General features: G+C 40.2%; 1 protein-coding gene across 4 annotated transcripts in view; it reads right to left on the bottom strand.

Moving 5' to 3' along the window:
- ACBD6 (acyl-CoA binding domain containing 6) overlaps window positions 1–15,503 on the bottom strand; it is a 210,718-nt gene that overhangs the window by 54,436 nt on the left and 140,779 nt on the right. For all 4 annotated transcript variants that reach the window (XM_042465765.1, XM_042465766.1, XM_042465767.1 and 1 more), the window contains one exon: window positions 14,934–15,023. In XM_042465765.1, the coding sequence (XP_042321699.1) occupies window positions 14,934–15,023 (90 nt within the window). The remainder of the gene's footprint in view (window positions 1–14,933; window positions 15,024–15,503) is intronic.

Here is a 15,503-nt window from a genome sequence, read left to right as displayed (position 1 = left end):
TAATTTAGGGTCCACACATATTAAACTTTAGTTAATGTAAAGTGGAAGTGAAAGCTAAACAATAGTTTAGTGTAATGTCTGGATGCAATCAGTAGAAATTATAAGATGGGGAAGAAAGCTGGGAGTAAAAGGCATACTCCCGGCAAAGTTGCGTGATCATGCTTATCCAGGACTTAGCCCATGAAGATCCAGGAATGCTCCAGCAATAAACCATTCACAGGGAAATCCCGAGAAAGGTTTGTTGCTAGAGCACTCCTGGATCTTTGTGGGTTAAGTCCTGAATAAGTGCGAATGTTGTCTGAAAATCTTCAGTGCAATCACGCAACTTTGCCAGAAGTATGCCTTTTTCTTTCCCGATCCCCCCATCTGATAATCTCCAATAACAGCTATACCGAAAGGAAAAATACACTCATTCTGGTAGACAGGTGTTGCCACTGCTCTGGCCTCTGAGGGAGAGAACAGATCTATCATGCCTTGGCCCCAGGGGCTGGTGAGAGGCTCTTCCACCAGAAGCCAACTGCCGTTGCTCTGGCCCTTGCGGGGAAAGAAGTACAACGAAGATCTGCTGAACTTAATCAGCTTACCTACTGCCATTCCTTTACCCCTGGGTGTCCATGTGTTATTTAGACTGTTAGCCTGAGGGCAGGGAACTGTCAAATTAATGATTTTTAAATTGTGCTGGAAACCTTTTTTGCTGAAAGGCAGGATATTAATATTCTAAATAAATATATATATATAGCCTGAAAATGTTTCTACTGCAAAAGGGGCAGAGCTCATAATATTTTCAAGTATCCTCTAAGGGGTGGTGAGGGTGAAAAGAGAATTGATGGTAGTGAAAAAAGAGTTGAAACATGCACAAATGGGAGACTCCTCCTCCCCCAACTCCAACCCTGAAACTATCCACAGAGGACAGGTAAGGGGAGATAACTGCCCCGCCACATACTGAACTGTTCAAGTTTGGGGACAGATGATCAACTTTCTGCTTACCTGGATCCAAACCTCAGCTGTCAATAAGATAACAATATTGTAGCTCTTGAGTTCCAGTAATTCAGCAATAGCCGTGCAGGAGACTGTACACTTACTATATCCCTGAGCTCACCAGTCTCAGCAGGGTAGTTCCTGAGGATTTGTCTGAATTCTCCCCAAACATATACTCTCTTACACTAAACAATCATGAGCTGGATTGAGTTATTTAATTAAAGTTCAATAGCAGGATGCAGAATCAATATGGGGGGAAACTGCCAAATTACAGAACTACTTAAATAAATGTAACTGAACTCAGTAACAAGCTAAAATGCAGAAATATCTAATACAAGATGCCAAAACATATACCCTGTACAAAAATATTTGTATTTGTTAAAAATCCAGAGAGTTATTATATATGTTTGCTCAAAACCTGTACTTCAGGTGGGCCATTAAATATTACACTGAATTTAATTTGTAAGCCAGCTTGTCCCAGTGTTGGGGAAAAGATGGATTATTAATAAAAGTAATCATCATCATCATCATCACTACAATCACCACTTCAAATGTGAATTTTCTGTTGTATGACAATGTAGTTCTGGTATCAGATAAAGTCTTAGGAGACTGGCAAAAATGGTTTCAGATCTTACTTGTGTGATCCAAAAAATAGCAAAGGACCACTGTAAGATAGGAAGACAGACAACTCCAACATTTAGCTTTATTAGCATGCTGCTAAGGTGCTATAACTACACAGGTTGTTATAGCAAAATGGAGAAATCAGTCAGTTACGGCTTCAGAACAAACATACAGCAAGATCGCACAAATTATTCTACTGTGGTTGTAAAATCAGAAAAGACAATTCTACTATAAAAATAATATCTTTATTCAGTACAAAGACTATGAAGCAGATTCAGAAATATGCTAGCACAAGGTGTTTTCCCACATGTTCTTGTAGGAAGAGATACAAGCCACTTGGATTATTGCTTGAGACTCCATTAACCACAAAACTGGGAATAAATGTCAGGACGAGATACTATGTGTTGGGTTTTGCACAAATAATCGATCTGCTTTAAGCCATAATTCTCCATAGCATCCAGATCAAAGAATTCTTTCTTAAAGTTGGAAAATAAGTCACAATCATTACAATGGAGGCTCTCTGCTACTCAAATTCTGTTTTCCTATACCTTTTCATCAAGAGGATTGTAAATTATTGGTTTATACTTATTTAAATTATTCATAATAGTTTACTGATAACTATCTATACAACGAAAATGTCTGATGTAGCAATGGGTAGGCATGTACGAATGGTTTGGGCAAATGTACAAAGCTGAAGAATACACACAGAGCTTTGAGGAACACTAGCCAACACTAAAATGCAGATTTTTAAGTACATGGAATGTATAACTGCATCATGACAAAATGAAAGGAGACATAAAAGCATTTTAGAGATGCAAAATGAAAAGAAGTAAGAGAATGGAAAGAAATACCAAGCCATCTTTGACATAACCATAATTTCTACTTCATTTCTGGCTAATAGTGGAAATTAGTCTTGAGATAGTTGATAAAATCAGCCTGTCTGTGCTGGGTTAGTACTGTGATCTGTGGCCAAGCAAGTACTTCTAAAATTGATTTTTCTTTTTGGCAACCAATGGTCCAGTCAATAATAATGTCGTTTGAGAAGGATTGAGTCATGAGGGAGATGAACCTTCCCTTCCATTTATTATGTTTGTATTGTCTCTCTTTGAAAGGAGTCCCTCCTCCACCCTGCAAATACGTGCATGAGTGTACTGTAAAGAAATAGCTGTCCTGCATCTTAGTCTCCAGAAGCATTCTGACTCACACAGTATCTTAACATCAACTCAGGGAACACTTTCAGTTTGTAAAAGGAAAGGTTATATTGTGGCAGTAAGAATTGTCCCCTTCCAAATCAAAACTGACACTTCAAGATCAATCATCTTTGCATAAACGATTGTCCCAACATGGATCAAATGAACATGAGGCAGAAACAATACTACCATTGTTAAGGCTGAACTGCCTCTTAAGAAAAACAGCAAAATTCACAAAATGATATAGAGACATTAACTTATAATGCTCACTTTTTGTTGTTAACTGCCCTCGAGTCAGCCCCGACTCATAGCAAACTTGTGGATGAAACATCTCCAAACCAACCTATCCTCCACTACCCTGCTTATGTCTTATAGATTTAGGCCTGTGACCACCCTAATTGAGTCTAGTCATCTACCTTTGCAAACATTAATGTCTTTTTAAGTGAGCTGTGCCTGCCAAAGTAGCAGTAGTAGTAGTAGTAGTAGTAATAGGATTTATTTATATGCCGCCCAATCACTGGGAATCCGGGTGGCTTACAACAGAGGGGATAATAGACGGTTCCCTGCCCTTAGGCTTACAATCTAAAAAGACACGACACAAAAAGAGAAGGGAATGGTGAGGGGGGGAGGGGATCAGGTCCAGCATTCTTCTCTCCCTCTGAGGCCTGGACCAAGGCAGATGGACCGGAGGGAGGGCTCTTCTTCTTCAGGCTAGCCCTAGTGGAGCTGGGCCTGCCTGGTCAACTCCCTTACAGGCCGGAAGATGACAGTTATGGAGGGAGGAGTCTCTTCTTCCAGGCTAGCCCTGATGGAGCTGGGCCTGCCTGGTCAACTCCCTCGCAGGCCGGAGATTGATGGGGGGGGGGGATATCCTGGTTTGATCTGTTCAAGGACCCATTTGTTTGTCCATGTTGATGAATCTGGTCCGATGCTGAATGGATGAAGACGGACGTAGGTAATCTCGCCACCACGAAGCAGAGCAAAGCCTCAAAGACAAGCCTCTGGCTTGCTTGGAAGAATGCCTGGAGAAAACAGCTGCCAGATCAAAGAAACAGCACTCTTCAGCTTATCACTCTTAACAGGGCTTTATTTGTTCTTTGTTCCAAACACACGAGCTAATACTAAACACCACTGTACAAATCTCACACCAGCCATCACACCACACCATCCCCACACAGTACAAACTGCGTCTGGGCTTATATACACAATTGCCATGCGGCCACTTAGCCCAGCCCCTTCCTGTTCATGTTTCTATGTACCATGGATACCAATTCTTCTTCTGTCTGATGACATAGCATATTTACATTTGCTGTACCTGCTCTCTAGCACATTCGACCTTGAGCATTCGGCTGCTGCTCTCAGCTCCAGGTGTAGCCAATCTAGGCTTCTGCAGACATTGCCACATCTGAACATTTTCCACTTTCAATATCTTAACAGTCCAGGGTATCCTCAACACTTTTCTCCAACATCACATCTCAAATGAGCTGATTTTTTTTCCTATCCACTTTTTTCAGTGTCCAGCTCCCACAACTATACATAGTGATGGGCAATAGTATGGCTTGGACAATTCTGACTTTAATGCTCACTTGTATGTCTTTACCTTTTAGGATCTTATCTAGTTCTTTAGCTGCCTTCCCATCCCTAGCTGTCCTCTTATTTCTTGGCATCAGTCACCATCCTGATCAATGTTCGATCCTAGGTATGGTAACTTTTTAACTATTTCGATTTCTTCATTGTCTAGGTTGAATTTATTTATTTCTTATGTAGTTATTTTTTCTTTATATTCAGCATTAAGCCTGCCTTTGTATTTTCATCTTTGACCTCCTTTAGTAATTTTTCCAAGTCTGTGATGTTTTCTGCTAGTAACATAGTGCTGTATGCATATCTAAGACTTGTTCCTTCCTCCTGTCTTCAATCCTCCTCCTTCTGAGGCTAAACCTGCTATTCTTATGATTTCTGCATATAGGTTGAACAAGTATGATGACAAAATGCATCCTTGCCTGACCCTGACCAATCTGTTTCTCTGAATTCTGTTCTGATAGTAGCATCTTGTCCTGAGTCCAGATTTCTCATCAGGATTAGACTATCAGGTGTAGTGGCACTCCCATAACTATTAGAGACAACCATAGTTTTTCATTATCTGTACAATCAAATGCTTTGCTTTAGTCTATGAAACATATAGTGATATTTATCCTGGAACCCCTTTGTGCACTCCATTAGCCATCGTATGTTTGCAATGTAGTCCCTAATGCCTCATCCTTTCCTGAACCCTGCTTGGACTCTCCATGTACGTTTGGACTCTGTGCTGCAGAAATGTTGAGTATAATTTTGCTTGCATGTCAATTAATCCCATTGCTGCAGTCTTTTATGCCTCCTTTTTATGGATTGGGATATATATTGATCGTTACCAGTCTGTTGGTTACCATTTTGTTTCCCCATATTTGTTGACATATACTTTAGTTAGCACTAGAGTAGCTTTAGCAGTTCAATTGGAATATCATCAGTTCCTAGAGATGTGATTTTTTTTTTACCACTTTCTCTTATTGCAGCGTCCACTTTGCTTTTTAGGATTTGGAGTTCATCTTCATATTGGTCTTTACTCCATGTGTTGTTCATTTTTTCATCTCCTCTATATAACTCTTCTGTGTATTGTCTCTAGTGTCTTTTTATTTCTTCTTGGTCTTGTAGCATGTTCTTTTTCTTTTCACAGAGCATTCTAGCCCTTGGTTTGAACTTTCCTTTGAGTTCCCAGATTTTGTGGAATATGTCTCTCTTTCCCCCTTTTTGTTGTTGTCTTCTATTTCTTTGCACTGTTCATTACAATAGTTCTCTTTATCTTTGTGCACTAGTTGTTGCACAGTTGTGTTCATGGTTCTGTTTTATCCCTATCTTCCTCAACCTTAGCCTCTCTTCTTTCCCTTATTGCATGGAGTATTTAATCTGTCATTCATTGCTTCTTCTTTTTCTTTTTGGCTAGTGTCTTTTTGCATTTCCCCTAATAATGTCTTTGGCTTCTTCCAGTAGGTCTTCTGGTTCTTGGTCAATTATACAGTACTTAGTAGAACAAATGTGTTTTCTACATTGTCAGCAAATTCTGCTGGGATACTGTTCAAATCATATTTTGGTACAATGCCTGGTTTTATTTTGTTCTTCAGCTTTACTCTAGTAGTTTGTAATCTGTGGTCTAGTTCTGGCCACAAGAATAGAGCTTCTCCATCTTCTGCTCTCAGTTATGTAGTCTATCTGATTTTTGTGTTGACTTTCTGGTGATGTCCATGTGTATAGTCTCCTCTCCGGTTGCATGAACCAGGTGTTTGCAATGAATAGGTTACTGGCCTCAGAAATTTCTGTCAAACACTCTCTTGCTTTGCTTCTTATGCCTAGTCTGAATCTTCCTACTGTTTTTTTTTCCTTTGCTGCCAACTTTTGCGTTCCAATTACCTAGCCTGAAATTCTGTGTTGGTCTGCCATCATTTTTTTCTTTTATTCCTTCATAGAGTTTCATTCATTACTGTGTAGTTGTCTGAGTCAGAGTAACCCATTCCTGTCCATTTTAGCGTGCTCACTTCTAGTACTGCTATATTTATGTGTTCCATTTCCTTTTTTGTTATATCTAGCTTTCCTTGGTTCATGCTTCTCATGTTCCATGTTCCCATTATGTGTGCAATGCTACTTTGTACTCTCAATGTCTTGTTGAACATATCTCCTGTTTGGCTCCCCATATTTGTGTTACTCCTTTCTTCCCCTCTATGTGATAGTCCTACCTTTTGTTTTGCTTTATCTTTCTCATCTAATGGTTTTTCTTGGTGATAAGATATCACATGGAGGTTCACCTTTGCCTTCCCGCATGCAGTGCTAATATATGTTAGTTATGGTCTTACGGCTGTTCTCTTTGTGACAGCTAACATCAGTATCATTCACCACTGCTGCTGCTACACAGTAGCTGTTTGTCATTCTACTATGCAGCTTATTATTCCTGGCTATTTTGTTTCCTCTCTCAGCCCCACAAGTCTCTTTTCTTCCTTTCTTCCCGAGACCACCCTCTTTCGCTTGTCCTGTGGCCTTGTGGCAGCAGAACCGCTATAGTTTTTTGGGGGGTGGGGGTGGAGATAGCCATTCCTCCCCCTCCGATCCTCTCACCACTTGTTGTCTAGCAGTGGCAGGGGTGCCCTTGTGGTTGCTGTTTTGATGCTAGTCTTGCTTTCTGTGTGTGTGTGTGTGCGCATGTAAAATATAGTTTTTCCTTACAAACAGACCATTTCAAAATGTGTTCATAAGCTTATGAATGCCAATGTTCTAAGCGAATTAGATATTTTACAGCCCCTGCAAGCCAGGAAAAGAAGAAAAGTAAGCCATAATCAAATTACACAGTAGTACTTGTACTATACAAAACCACGAAGGAAGATTCTGCTAGTTGTTACAAAAGGTAATAAGACAGAACAATGCAGAAACAGCACATTTTGATCTTTCCTGGAAAGGAATAAAATGTATGGCTGTGTCATTTATACAGCTCACTATCTACGTATGGCTGTGTCATTTATACAGCTCACTATCTGGCAATGCAAGAAGAAAGAAATGCTGAGGATACAAATTTCATACAAAATTCTCAAGACAAAGTTCTTACTGCTGATCATGTCAGTCTAAAGCCATCCCATTCTCCCCAAACAAAACACAACATCTGCTTATAGCCCAGCATAATGAATACTCAATTCACAATCAAGCTTTTACCCTCATGGAGTACCTTTAGAAAGCTTTACAATTTCCAGATAAAATGTCAGTACAATGTAGAAAAAAAGCAGACTCCACCTGATTCAGGAATGCCTCTCAGACTTCACACTGTCTCAGTTGTGCAAACATGGATCTCAAATAAGGGAGTTAGCAGGTGCTAAGATCAAGATAATATTTCCCCTTAAATGCAACAGTAGAGACAGGGTACGTTTGAAAGGACCAAATGGAAGGAGATAGCAGCAATTATTTTAGGGAATAGCAGTTTTACATTCTGTAACTAGAGAAAAGATGTCTTTAGTATTGGGAGGGGAGGCCTAAATACTCCAAACACCAGATCCTGTCTGATTTTGGAAGCAAAGCCCTGCTTAGTACTTGGATGGGACTGCCAAAAAATACCAGGTGCTGTAGGCTATAATTCAGAGGAAGGAATTAGCAAAATCACCTCTAAGTATTATTTGCCTGACAAAAGCCCATGAAATTCATGGGGTTGTCATAAATTGACTTGCGATTTGAAGGCATATACACACATGGTATTAGAAGGGATCTCTCCTACATGGAATGCTGTAGGATCTCCAAAACCATCCCAGCCTCAGATTTCAGGCACTGCTTCTTCCAGTTATACCAGCAGAACATGCTGGAAGAAGGAAGACACTCACTAAGATATGAAGTTTTATTATAATTTCATTAATGTTTCAACCACAGTACAGAAAGACATTTCTTCTATAGAGTTGCTCTGGAGTTAAAATTGTAATTGTTGGTTTTCTCTCCTTATTTATCATTTAATTATCATTGTTCCACTTAGGTTATGGGCTGCTCTGGGGATTCTATAGCAGAACCTATAGCCAGGATTAAAACATTTCAGTTAAATAAATCAAACTGAGAATCAATTCAAAGCAGCAATTACTATCCAAATCTCTTTGTGTATACATGTTGAGTCTCCCTGATGCATGGGAACAGAAACGTTTTGGATTTCAGATTGGGAGGTATGTTGGAATTTCTGCATATATATATATATATATATATATAGGGATATCTTGGGGATGGGACCTGTCTAAACCTGAAATTCATTTATGTTTCGTATACGCTTTATGTAAAGGTAAAGGTAGTCCCTTTACATAAATGTCTAGTTGTAACCAACTATAGGGGCGGCGCTCATCTCCGTTTCTAAGCTGAAGAGCCAGCGTTGTCTGAGGACTGCTCTGGTGGTCATGTGGCCAACATGACTGCACCGAATGCTGTTACCTTCCCACTGAGAAGTGGTATCTATCTATCTACTTGTATTTTCATGCTTTTGAACACATGTGCAATACGAATACAATTGTCCTTCCTTATCCACAGGATTTTTATCCACAGATTCAAACATCCACGGCTTGAAAATATTTTTTTTAAAGTACATTAAAATATTGAGTATAAAATTCCAAACAGTAAACCTTGATACTGCAATTTTATATAAGAGGCTGCCCAGAGAGAGCATCGGGGAGGAGAAGGCAGGATGCACCTCCTGCCTCTTTGGGCTGCCCAAAGAGAGATTGAGCAGGGAAAGGAATACCTGCACTAGCGGCCTTCACCTTGTGAATAATAGAAACAGCAAGTCTCAATGCTGCAAATATGGAGGGCTGACTCTATAGCATCCAGAACAACTAATACTCATTATTAAAAGCAAACTGAACAATAAAGCCATTAAATAATTACAAAATGAAACAACAATAAAGTCTTTGCAATGAATAATAATAATAATAGTTTTTATTTATATCTTCCCACCTCTCCCAATGGATCGAGGTGGAATCACAACAGAGTTAAAAAACAGTTACAGTATTCCAACATTAGTTACCGTGCAATTAAAACCACAGCTAAAAACATAAAACATCAAATGTAAGACATCAAACATCGTCAGTCAATCGTAGGGCCTGATGCTCTCGTTCTGTTCCAATGGTCTTCAAAGGAGGTCAGGAGGGTATGCGCAGCGAAAGAGCACAGCGAAAGAGTATAATGAATATACAGTCAGCTCTTCTTATACACTGATTTTTTATACACAGATTCAAGCATTCACGGTTTGAAAATGTTCAAAAAAAGTATACCTTTCAAATATCAAACGTTGATTTTTTATAAGGGACACCATTTTGCTATGCCATTATATTTAATGGGACTTGAGCATTCACTGATTTTGTTATCCACAGGGGATCTTGGAACCAAACCTCAGCATATAACAAGGGTCCACTGTACATTAAAACAGTTTTCAAGGCCAGTCTGAAGATACTTATTTTATATCTCACCTTTCTCCCAATATGGGACCCCAAGGCAGCTAATAATGTAGGTTAAAATGAAAAGAGAACCAAAATAGTATGTAGTAAGAACCACCAAGCAATCATATTAACATTAATTTTAAAGTATTTTAATACATGTCTAAAGCAAGGATAAAATTTCAGCACCGCCCTATTAAAATACTCTTGTGCCACGATTAATTAAGAGTCTTTCATTTTTGTGCTGCTGAAGAAAGAACAGGGGACAGAATGAGAAGAAAGCTGTGAAAGCAAATATTAGGGCAGATCCATGGTTTGAAAGCATTCTCTGCCTGAGCAACATCTCTATTTTCTAATGATGTTCCTGCCTAGGTAGGGAGGAAGCAAATTCTGTTCCATTCCAGCACTGTTCACCAGTTCCCCTAAAGGACAGGGATCATGGGGGAAGGGGAGAGTTAACACTTCCCTTCCCACATGCTCCCACATTGCTATTAAGCTCTGGGTGAAAAAGCCCAAGACATCTAAGTTCTCAACACTATTTGTGAACACTTAGCCACCCACTCAGAAATGGCCTGTGGGTAAGGATTTAAGTAATTAGATTACACAAATAACCCTTTTTTTTTTCAACACAAAGCAAAGCTCTGCAAAATAGTTCTTTCTGCACTGGCCCCCAAACCAATTACCACTTATTTTAAAGTGTACTATTAAAGGTAATTATCAACACTCAAAAGAGCTAGACTCTGCCTGTCCTATTATTTAGAGGGGGGAAGTCCTGCCACTCTGTGGCTGCAATTCAATACTATGTGATAACATCAAAAACTTAAGCCTGAATTCTTATTAAATATGCCCTAGAAAGGTATCCTCTCTCCTGCTCATTGAAAAAGACACACATTTACACTTAAATACCATTTATAAATCATCAAGGGCTTTACAATTTTGTTTTTCATCTTTTAAAACAAAGCAAAGCTATAACAAAACAATATCCACAACTAGAAAAACAAAAACAAAATATTTTATTCCAAGACAGCAACCTCTTCATTGTCAGTATGCTGATTGATCAAAATCAAGTGAGAAATCATGATTAAATTGAGAAACATGATCAAGGCAATGATTAAAATCAAGGTTTAGATCAGTGGTTTTCAAGCTGTGTGTTCTGGCAATTCTTTTGATACAATATTCATCAGTGGTTCCTCACAGAGATTATTGTAAGAATAACAGGTAAGTACAGGTATTTCTGAAAGACTTGTTCACCTTTCCCAAACTTCCTGTAGTCAACTGAAAAGGAACACTGGAGATGCACTCTCAGTTATACATGCTGAATGGAGGCCCAGCATATCATCTCTACTAGTATGCACATGATCAGACCAGCAATCGCTGGGCAAATTTAATCACAGCAATTGTACACTCATTTTAGCAGGCTTTATAGAGTGATACTCTCAAGGAATGACCCTTCTATTGTTTCCTAAACTACTTGTTTGCCTTTCTGGTTTATCCTGTGGTGGAAATTCCTTTTTGAAATAAAAACTATAGAAAGTGTCTGAAATAAAGATTGTAGTGCTTGCTCTGAGCAAGGCCCCAGGTGAAAATATGAAGCCTCCAGAAATATTTAAATACTTTCTTGAATAATAAGCCCCAGTATTAAACAAAGGATTAACTCAAAACAAAACAGGTATAATTCAAGTGGGCTAGAAACAGAGTGTAGTTGTTCTCATTCACAAAAAGGGTGACAAGCAAGCTCCCAATAGTTATCAGCCTATTAGTCTTTTGGATACTGACTCCACGTTATATAGGCGGCGTACAAACCGCCGCTTTGCGGCGGTCTGCTGCCACCGCTGGTAGGTCCACGGGGGAGCCGGAGTCTTCAGACGGCGCGGCTCCCGCGCGGACCGAAAAAGAAGCTCCAAAATGGAGCTTCTTTTTGAGTCACGTTTGTGACGTAGCGAGGCGCCAGGGGCGCACTCGCTACGTCATAAAGGCTGCGACACGTACGGACGCTCAGCGTCCGATACGTAAAGATGGCGGCGCCCGTATGAACAGGGCGCCGCCATCTTGTACGTATTCAATACGTACTAGGGTTAGGGGGGTGCGGAAGCACCGCCCCTTCCTAACCCTAGTACGTACTATTTGGCGGTCTGTAACCCACCATAGTAAATATCTCTTAAACAAATTAGATGATTGAGAATCTATTAATCATGTCATTCACCACGAAAAGGTTGGATTTAAGAAAGGGCAGAGCACTACTGCCCATTGTTTGACTCTATTTTTTAGCCCAACAAGGAAATGCTGGTCCTACCAAACATTAATTTATTGCATTTGTTGATTTAGCCGCAGCTTTTGATTCAACTGATAGAAACCCACTGTGGCATAAACTGGCCAACACCAATAATCAGCTAATATTTCTAATCAAGGAACTTTATTCCAATACAACTGCTAGAATAAGAGTTGGCATTTCTGGCTCATTAACTAATGCTATTCACACAAACAAAGGAGTAAAACAAGTGGCATCACTCTTTAATTTATACCTTAATGGCATAAAATCAGCATTGTCTGGCCCAGAATTTTTCTGCCCTAAATTGGGTCAAAGCAGAGTTCTTTTATATGCTGATGGTATGGTTTTAATTCCACTTACTTGTGGAGATCTGAGAAGGCTGATCTCTAAGCTCAGCATATTTTGTTCTGAAGAAAAGCTGAACGTTAATTATACTTACTACACTGAACATTAACATACAAAACAAAGATGATGGGTTTTGGAAACCACGAATGTAACATAAGAGTTCTGGGGAAAGATTGCAAGAGAGGTTCTTAGATGCTGCTCCTATGATGGACGAAAAGGGAGAACAGTGGGGACAGAGCTAAGGGCGGGCAGAGCTACCACACAAAAACTCTTGCCTAGCTATTCTAGAAGCAGTTCGAAAGCCTGTAAAAATGTACCGTATTTTCCAGGGTATAAGACGACTGGGCGTATAAGACGACCCCCAACTATTAAAATGAAAATAAAGAGTTTAGCATATACTCACCATATAAGGCTACCCTCCTCCTGAGTAGCGCAGCAGCCGGCCGTGCACGCTCTCGGGGCCCCTTAGAAGCCGGTGCGCACGCTCTCGGGGCTGCTGGCTTCCCGGGCTTCCGGAAGCCTGAGAGGCCGGCGGCCCCAGAGCAGCGCACCGGCTTCCCAGGCCTCCGGAGGCCTGAGAGGCCGGCGGCCCCAGAGCACACACGCCGGCTTCTGAGGGGTCTCCAAAGGTCCCTTAGAAGCTGGCGTGAGGCTGCTGGCTTCCCAGGCCTCCGGAGGCCTGAGAGGCTGGTGGCCCCCGAGCAGACGCACCGGTTTCTCAGGGGCCTCTGGAGGCCTGAGAAGCCGGCAGCCCTGAGAGCGCACCCGCCCAGCCTGGTGTACAAGATGACCCCCAACTTTTGACCCAATTTTATTGGGTCAAAATGTCATCTTGTACGCTGGAAAATATGGTAAGTAAATAAATAGGAACCACCTTGATGGGAAGGTAACAGCTTGGTATTTAGTGATGCTGGCCACATAACCATGGAGTTGTCTTTGACAAGGCTGACTCCTTCGGCTTAGTAACGAAGATTAGCACCACCCCCTACAGTCAGACACAACTAGACAATCAGGTTAAATGGGAAACCTTTACCATTTACCTTTAGCTATTCTAGAAGGTTCCAAAGATGCACTGTGCAAGCGCAGGTTTGCCCAATTATGTGAGTCACACAAACCACAAAGAATAAAATTTAGTTTGAACCAGCAGCAAATTATATGGAACCAGGCACGTACATCTCGAGGACCCATACCATACCATGCCCTTATATTACTGTAGCAAAAAGGTCTCTGCTATCCACTCTGTGAAGATAAGTTCATACATACAGGAACTACTACTGTTTAAGACGTGTATTCCTACATGTTGTCAGTATTATCTGTAAACATTTTTATTTCACCCAAGACCTTTTAAAATGCCTCCTTTCTTACAAGAAGGTTGAGGGGGAATATCAGAGACTGATTTCCATTTTATAACCATTATTAACCTTTTGTGACAGGCTCAAAATAATCTGGTTAGAAAACTGCTATACATTAAAAAGGTGGGGTGCAAGGCTTTTTAAAGGATTGTGATTTCTTCCAACCTCTTTCCTAAATGTAAAAGTCACAACTGGAATATTTTTGTTGTTTTCCAAAAACTCAAACAAGTGCAAAAACATGAAATTCCAAGGACTGTTATTATGGTATACTATGTTGAAAATATATTTAAGAATCAAGTGATATGGTGCAGAGGCAGAAATGCTCTCCAACTATGGTACATCTATTCTAAGAACAGCATTAAATTCAGAACAAAAAACAAACACTTCACCAACTGATACTGGTAGCTTATTTATAAAAAAAAGTCTCATCCAACATGACGACAATGGTAACAACAACGATTAATTCATTAAGCACTCATATCAACTATATGATTATACAGAGCAGCAATGTGCTGCACATTATAACATTATACAGTGTGCCAGCGTCATACCTGGGCGTGTTTTGTGCAGCTTTCAGCACACGCATGGGGAGGAAGGGGTGGCACGTCCCATAGGGACTAATGGGGCGAGTGTTCATGGCACACGTGCACGCCGCCGCATGCAAATGCTCCATTCATTTAAGTGGGGCTCGAGCATACGCAGAAATTGCATTACGCAGCGGAGTCTGGAACGGATCCCCCACGTAAAGCAAGGGTGCACTGTATAATGAAACTAACTATAAAAATGAGATTTGAAGGCAGAGTAACAGACTAGGATTCAGCCTAAGTAAGTTTCCTTCCTCATGAAACTAGTGTGATGGTTCCCAAAACAGAGTCAATTATTTTGTATATCAGAAAAGAAATTCAAGACTAGATAAAATCTTCATCCTCCTCCTTTCCTTTTGTACCAACAGATTTAGACTCTATACCTACTAAGAATAGCCCGTTCTGCTCCTCCATCCTGTGGTACATAGTGGTGCCATTACCATATGATAAAATAAAATCTTAAATAATATAGCAATTAAGTTAAGTGGTGCTTTAAAAATATACAAATGAAAGAATAAAATTATCATCGTAACAGAATCCTGAAAAGAACTGTAAAAATACCTCAGCTGCTGCAACTGAAAAAATATTCATTTATCTGCTTTTCTTTGAAATGGCCATGTTCCTACCTGGCTGTTAACATCAGCTGTGTGTTGTAGCAGTACTGAGGCTAGTTCCTTGTGTCCTCTGTCACATGCCCAGTGCAGCAGAGCTCTGCCCTAAAATATCAAGCAAAGACAATGTTAGACAGGAATTCTGTAGCACATTCGACACTACTCGCTAGAATAGGGCTTGCACTCTTAACAACACAACTGCTTTTCTGAATCAGGCCAATATGTCCATATAATGCAGCATTTATTTCCAAAAGCAGGTTGCCTTTATCTTCTGGAAAAAAACAAAAGTAAGGCACAGACAGAGAAATCATCATGACTGGCTCCACTATCTAGCTCCATATAATTATCGTGGCTACCAGCTAGTCATACCATTTTTCCATCCTCAATCAAATTAATGCTATAGACTGAATTCCATCAATTAATTACATATTGGAGAATACCGCACTGTTATAGAACGGTTATTCCACTTTTACTACTATGGCTGCCCTCTGTGGCATTCTAGGGTTTGTAGTATAGTGAGGCACTAGAACTCTCTGGCTGAGAATTCCAAATACCCCTCCCTAAACTGCAAATCCCAGGATTCCA

This window comes from Sceloporus undulatus, chromosome 4, assembly GCF_019175285.1.
Source record: "Sceloporus undulatus isolate JIND9_A2432 ecotype Alabama chromosome 4, SceUnd_v1.1, whole genome shotgun sequence".
NCBI classification, from domain to species: Eukaryota; Metazoa; Chordata; class Lepidosauria; order Squamata; family Phrynosomatidae; genus Sceloporus; species Sceloporus undulatus.
This window is presented reverse-complemented; position numbering and strand designations above follow the sequence as displayed.